The sequence below is a fragment of the Aegilops tauschii genome, chromosome 7 (assembly GCF_002575655.3).
Source record: "Aegilops tauschii subsp. strangulata cultivar AL8/78 chromosome 7, Aet v6.0, whole genome shotgun sequence".
NCBI lineage: Eukaryota > Viridiplantae > Streptophyta > Magnoliopsida > Poales > Poaceae > Aegilops > Aegilops tauschii.
The window spans coordinates 424,880,167-424,887,337 of NC_053041.3; the positions used below are offsets into that span (position 1 = coordinate 424,880,167).

At 42.7% G+C, this 7,171-nt stretch overlaps 1 protein-coding gene across 1 annotated transcript; it reads right to left on the reverse strand.

The window, feature by feature from the left end:
• Positions 1–440: 440 nt before the first annotated feature.
• On the reverse strand, positions 441–5,936 carry LOC109735458 (uncharacterized). Its single transcript, XM_020294672.3, has 9 exons — positions 5,634–5,936; positions 5,257–5,526; positions 4,357–4,482; positions 4,068–4,110; positions 3,738–3,820; positions 3,387–3,464; positions 3,227–3,280; positions 2,565–2,699; positions 441–2,485 (listed from the first exon to the last, which is right to left on the reverse strand). Exons 2-9 carry the CDS (start codon positions 5,524–5,526, stop codon positions 1,040–1,042), a joined length of 2,235 nt encoding a protein of 744 aa, XP_020150261.1. The 5' UTR covers positions 5,634–5,936; the 3' UTR covers positions 441–1,039.
• Between the last annotated feature and the right edge of the window lie 1,235 nt (positions 5,937–7,171).

Below are 7,171 nucleotides of genomic sequence, written 5' to 3' on the forward strand. Positions count from 1 at the left end.
TATCCGTTCCCGTCCCTTTACTTGCTTTGTTTGCTTGTTGGCTTGCTAATTAATTTGTTGCTTTGCTTATCATATAGGTTGTTCTCACCGTAGATTGCATATCTAGAGAACGTCCTTTATCCTCTTCGCCTTTAGAAATTAAACTAAAAAAATTCAGTCTCATATTCACCCTCACTCCATCCCCTCTAGTCGAACTCTTGATCCTTTCAAACCATGAGATGAAACACTAACTTACCCAAAAAAAGTTGTTACAAACAATGATTAAAGCAGAAAATCTGATAAATGATGATTGGAACGAGACTCTGCATGTTTGAACCGCTAACGCCATCCATGAACCATGTGACGTTCGAGCAAATTAGATGATTCAAATAACATGAAACTAGTAATCGAAACACGGCATACATGAACTATACGTGATGTCCAACTCCAAGCAAACAAACTTACCAAAAGAAAAGTTGATTAACTAACTTAGAAAGAAGTCATGACAATTGACAAACGACGATCAAAACCGGACTCCACGTTTCTGAACCACAGAAGGCTTGGTTTCCACTTGGGGTTAGTGGATAGGATATTCTGCCTTTAGCTACTCGGGAAGGAAGAAAAGGGAGGGGAATTCATCTCATCATCTCTTGTTTCCTACTGTGTAGACACTTATAGATTCGGTTACATGTCAATGCTGGCACAAGAATATTTTAGGACTGCACTGGAAGCAAGGCAGCAGTACATAAATTGCTGTAAACAAACGCAAGTGATCCGGGTATGAGTTTGGCTTGCTCGAAGAGCAAAACAGCACAGGCATCTTTGTTTCTTTCTTTAATGGAGGATTTGAACGTACAACCCGCAAATGCAAGAAATGTCTCCTTCGACACGGTGTTCTTCTGTCAAAACAAAAAGAGGGAGAGCGATGGTGCAAGTTAAGCACCTTGACCGCTCAAGGCTCAACTCCCTTCACATCGCAGCTTCGATTCCAGGACAGAGATGACATCAACGTCTCCTCCTTTCGAGCCAACAGATGCCATGAGATCCTCAGTAGACAGGGTCAGCCGCCGCCTTCTTTGCTCCCCCCTGACACGGATGTTGGCGCGAAAGGATCGTATATCGGATTTGGGCCACCTTGCCTGTTTGCATTTGGAAATGGATTCTGCTGTGGTGGCAAGAAATGAAACGGCATTCTGTTTGATGGATTTGCTGGAGGAAATGGTCGAAACCCGTTAGGTGATTCATGAGCAGGTGGATTCCCAGGGAAGGTCCCGTGGAAGTGTGGAGGTGGAGCATGCATCCGAGCCTGACCCATATGACTTCCATCTGGAGGCCTTTGGAAACCTTGAACTGGGGAAATGGGGCTATGGTTGGCAGGACGGAACTGCGGTGCTTGAGGTAAACCAAACGGAGAGTTAGCCTGAGCTCCCATTTGGCCCGCTGAAGCTGGATGGTCCGCCGAAGGTGGCGCGTGAGGCCTAAAGGTAAAATCGCCTGTGGCTGGACGTGGAGGTCTGAAAGCAGCTATAGATGTCTGATTGTAGCCTGTGTTTGCTGAACTTGAGAAAGACAATCCGTGCATACCAGCAGGCGGGCGCGATGAAGGTGCCACTTGTGCATTGCCAGGTGTTGGTCCAGCTTGAGGGAAAGGTGAAAGTGTGCCTCTCATTTGAGGAGGTGTTGACATGGGAGGACGCATTTGCATCAATGGCGGGTAAGTTTGCTGCGGTGGCGCCCCAACAGGAGATGATAGTACTTGCACCGACATAGGACCATGAGATGAAACTGAAGGAAAAGACTGGGGGCCACCAGGAGGCCTGGAATGTAATGTTGCTGACGGAGTGAAGTTTGCTCTTGGCGGATTCTGAGTTCCATAGCTGGTGGACATATTTGACTGAGAAGGTCCCGATGGAACTGGCGAGACAGAAATAGGAGGTCTCATTGGCATAAAACTTGGTGCACCTTGTGAAGGTCTCTGGGATTGTGCCATAGCAGGGGAGAAAGTTGGCCATCCTCCAGACGCATGGGGTGTTTGAAGGGGTCTAACAGGCAGTGGCGCTGCGGAAGATGTCAATGGTTGTGGGTTGTAAGCATTTCCAGGTGGTTGGCCAAAAGGTGGTCCAATGGAGGGGTTGGCTTGGAACTGCTGTGAAAGTTGTTGATTGTTCGGCATTGATGGCTGAAATCCAGGAAAAGGTGGTGTGTTTCTTGGCATAAAATTCATGTGAGGAGGTTGTCCTGTATATGGTGGCATGCTGAAAGAACCAACAGGAGGTTGCAGCTGCAAAGAATTGTTGGATAATGAGCTCGGTGTAGGCCCTGAGGAAGGAATTGCTGGAGCACTGGTTTGAGAAATGGAAAGCCAATGAGCACTATGTGATTGGTACTGAAATAAGCCAGGCTGAGAAGTGGTGCTCTGCCCCTGTTGCATATCAGCTGGGTTTACACCACTAGAGGTAACTGCCGAAGAAACAATAGCAGTTTCTGGAGTATCTGTTGAATTTACCTGACAATGTTAAAATGATTTGGTGGTCAATTGACAGCATATTACAACTACAAATATAAGACCAAGCTTCTGAACTTACTGAGACAGGAGTAAGAAGCATCTCAATCAATGCAACTGCAGCATCAACTTTGTCATAAGAGTCAGCTGACACATGTATGTATATGTCCTCATAAGCAGCTTGCGCTTCATGTATATCTGGCTGGCGAACCTCAGCCTGAGCATGAATAACAAATTGAGGTGTTCAGTTGACGTAGTTGTGCTGAAATCGCTATCAGGATTACTTGCTAATAAAGAGTAAATAATCAAGGAAAAGATGTGTTTAGCACTTGAGCATCATAGTTATCACAGTCCCTAAAAGTAAAGCTTAAACAGAAAGTATGTCTAAAGGTCTGCTGTGGAAATGATCCTAATTAACATTTTCGATTAGGCGATACAACAAAGATCAAGAGCAAAAGATTAACAAAGGCCCAGCATTTTTGTTTTGTTTCAACTCAATACAGTTTACTAAATCTACGCTCAAGGGATTGCATGTCCAACTGAATACTTTGCATTAAAGATGTATACGGAACAGCACCAAATACAAAGCTATACCAGAGCACAAACAACACATTTAAGAAGTTTGAAACAAGTCATAATAGTTTGTCCATCAATGTACAGTACGAGGGTATGACATACTGCTCTCACTTACATGGAGAACAAAAATGTTATTATAAGTTAAAGGAATCAAGAAAACAAGTTTACCTTTTCACCACTGCCTTTCTTAGTCCCGTAAACTCGTATTTTAGCTCCAGTTTCCTGGCATATGATAAATGATGTAACGGTACATTCTAAGAAACAATAGTATTCTCGTGAATGTTTCAACCAATTAAAATGTAGGTTTCCAAGAATGACTCATTAATACCTCCTGTAGTCGCTTCTGGGTATTTCTCTCAGGTCCTATAAGAATTCCAATGATGTTTTGTCCTGGATGTGCTTCTGTCTACAATAGCCAACAACAGCAAAAGGTAAATGCAACACATTTATATAGAGAGAAAGCAAACCAAATTTGTTATCTACCCAGATTTAGATTTTATTTAAAAAGGTATTCGTTAACCGTGATACATTATACTAGCAGATGGCACTAAAAAGCTGACATGAGAACCTTCAGATATGAATAGAAGATGGACACCACTACAAACAAGTGAAACAACTACTGGTACAAGTGCAAACTGAAACTGATCAATAAGCATTAAACAGCAGTGCATTTACATACAGGCAGAGGGATTTTTGTCTCCTTAAGTAATGGCTTGTAATCATCAGGAGCCTTGTATGCTGGATTTAGTTGGAGTATTTCTCCTACAATGAATACACAGTCAAGTTAATAACACACTTCTTTAAGACATAATACAACAAAGCATGACTAACAGTCTACTACAGAGGCATTCAGTCCCTGCATAATTAATATGCTTAAGCAATATTGAACATGGTATGCCCCCTTGAGGAAGCAACCTTCCATCAGAGACAGGATGCACTGACACAGCAGTAGTTCTTTATTCAGAAAAATATGAAGTGAAAGACAGAGTAAGAGAACAACTTCTCTTACCAATAATTTCTCGTTTTTCAAGCTCCAAGAGTTTAATCTTCCCCTGCCGCGAAACAAAAATGAAAGAAGTTATCAAACGAGAGCATATAATTGTTTCGGCATAACCATAACCACCAACCAACATGCCTCCAAAAGCATATCAAATGAGAGCATAATTTGATTGTACAACTCATTTCCTCTATAAAGCATGCACTTGGGGTTACCAGTTACGAAAATACATACTAAACTAGATCCAAACGTTGTGAACAATAGAAAGGGGGCGAAAGCACGGTGGTCACTCAACGAATACCTCATTCTCTTTTGGATTGTCAACACCATCAGAACTTGAACCCTTCACCGTAATCAATGAGCCTTCGTTTCCTCCTATCACTAGAGCTCCAGATGTCAGCTCCTTTGTAATCTGCTCCACTCTAGTCTGCTCATGCACTATAATGAATTAATGACACCTGGCAATTGAAGCTTCCTACATGAAAGAATCACAAGAAAATGCTCTTTTCTGTCTGGCCAGAGGAAGAGGAACTACCGTAATCATACTTGGGCCTTGCTTGGACAGAAATGTGGAATTACAAGCAACTCAATAAGATGTTTTACAAGACTTTCTAGTCATACAAAATGACACAAGGTGTCAAGCTGGTTCTATGGTTGCTAAAGTAATTAAATAAACGTATCCACATCGTTGAACATATCTAAATGCAAATAACATACTGGCTCGCAGGCTATGAAGAGAAACAGGTGTTTTAAGAATACATGATTGCAAGGGGTAGATCCTTATGACTGAATGCATCTGGAACTATTGACAACACGTCTTAGCATGCCCAAGAAGAAGAATGCACAATGCAGGGTTCTACTGTTAATGACTGAATGTAGAAATGCAACTATGAGCATGACAGCTGCCTGAGTTTGCTAAAGATACACAGAAACATAGTTGCACAAACTCTTGCATGCTTAACAGTAAAGAAGTGTTCCAGTTGTCTGCATTGCAATATCAGAGGATTATACTGATGCAAAGTCCTGTTTCCCATTGTTAAAAATTCAATGTTATCCTTTCCGCATTGCTAATAGTATAGATATAATTTAGCAAATGTCATACAAACAAAAAGGTACTCTGAGAATGTGCTATAAGTCCAACTAAGTACATACATGGACGGAGAGCACTAGATGATACTTGAGCTCAAAACGGTTACTGTACCTGGTAAGCAAGAGCTTTGGCTTTCCTGACGGCAGGATCGGAGGTAAGATCAGGCCCCCACTTTGTGTTTCTTTTGAGAGGTTTAGGGTTCTCTTCCTTGGGGACAGTTGGTGCTTCAACCTTGCGGATAATCATTGAGCCTGGTATCTTATTTTTTGGTATGACGAATCCAGCTTTTGCCCCGAACATTGACAGCTTGGGAGGTAAAGATGGTGACATGGTAGGCTTTGGTTGTCGGGCAGGAGAAGATTGTTCAAGTTTCGCGGCCATCTGGAATCGATCAATAAAGGAGAATTGAATCCTTGAGGCTGAACCTATTAAAACCGAAAGCGGGAAGCAGGGAAGTCGAGAGAGACGCAACAGCCGGAATGACTCACCGTTTCTCCCTGCGCCGAGCCGGGGCGCCGCCGTCGGTCGCCGAGCAGAACCTAGGTATGCGCGGCGAGGGAGCTCGGCGGAGGTCGGGGAGGCGGCGGAGGCAAGGGAAGCGCCGCGGAGGGCGGGAGCGCTACGGTGGGCGGAACGGGGCGCAGGGTGGACGGAGGGGGACGCGACGTCGGCCGGCCGCCGGTGCGGCGCGTGAACTGGGCGCAGCTCGCCTGCTCGGGTTACGGTCGGCAGGTTGGGTGAGTTCTGTTTTCTCCCTGAAGTGCTTCAATATGATGAAATGCCACAGGGTTAGAGTACCTCCAAACAAATGATGTACTATAATCTCCAATAGATGATGTATAAGAGCACCTCTAATTGATCTCTTAAAATTCAGAGAAAGGGTACAACAAAGTACCATTTAGAGCATTATATTTGCTCATCTAAAAAATGATTGTTCCTAACCAACCCCCAATACTTAGCGGCGCAAAAAAAAATCAGTGGCACTTGCGAAGTTGATCGTGCTGGTGAGGCTATTTTGGAATTTTTGTTACATATGCCAGATGAGGATTTATCTATTATGGAGTTCTAGAATATTAGAGATGATTGTCATTACATCCTAGTATTTGTGGTGGGAAAGGCACAAACTAGTGCATAAGAAGAGCATTCAAGATGCCAAACTAGTTTCATTGAGCATTCAAGATGTCAAACAAGTCAATGGGGATACAAGCTCTTACGACTAATTATGTTGTTGCTTCATCTCCAAAGGCTACTAAAAAGGGGGGGAATATCTGGTGCACCGGAGCTTGTGGTGCTACCGGTGCACCGAACTCACATTATGTTTTTAGAATGTTCAAAAATTCTAAAAAAAATTAGCACATTGACACAAAATCAATGTAGGTTGTCACAAAAATCCAAGTCAAAAATCAAAACACAACTCGAAAAACAAAAATGGCAAATTCAACACTGAATATTATATAACATAACTTAGGCTTTAGATTCGCCCATTATCACACTGATGTCAACTTTGTCATTTTTGTATCTCAAAAAATATTTTAATTTTTTATACGAAATTTTACGACATCATACATTGATGTTGCGTTAACGTGCTAGATTTTTTAAAATATTCTGTGGCATCCGGTGCACCGGTAGCATCACAAGTGCGGGTGCACCGGATACATCCCCACTAATAAAGGGGGAGGGGGTAGCTAACTTTATTGCAGGAGGTTTCTAGAAGATAGATCATTGTATGGACGTTCTAACAACATAAACTTGGGCACCTGGATTTGGCCTATCCCTAGCGCAAAGATGCAATCGTCTGGTTATAAATTCTAATAATCTAGAGGTCATTGAAACCATGAATAATGGCGGACGGTCGGCAGGAGGAGCGGCTGCAGTTTTTATGATTGCTAATTTCTTAGCTTGTGATTTTGCTATTTCTAGGTTCAAACATTGTAATAGAGAAGCAAATAAAGTTGCGAATGAGCACACTATATTAACTAGTTTTCCTTCTAATGTTGATTGGTTTAAGGAGCCTATGAATTAAATT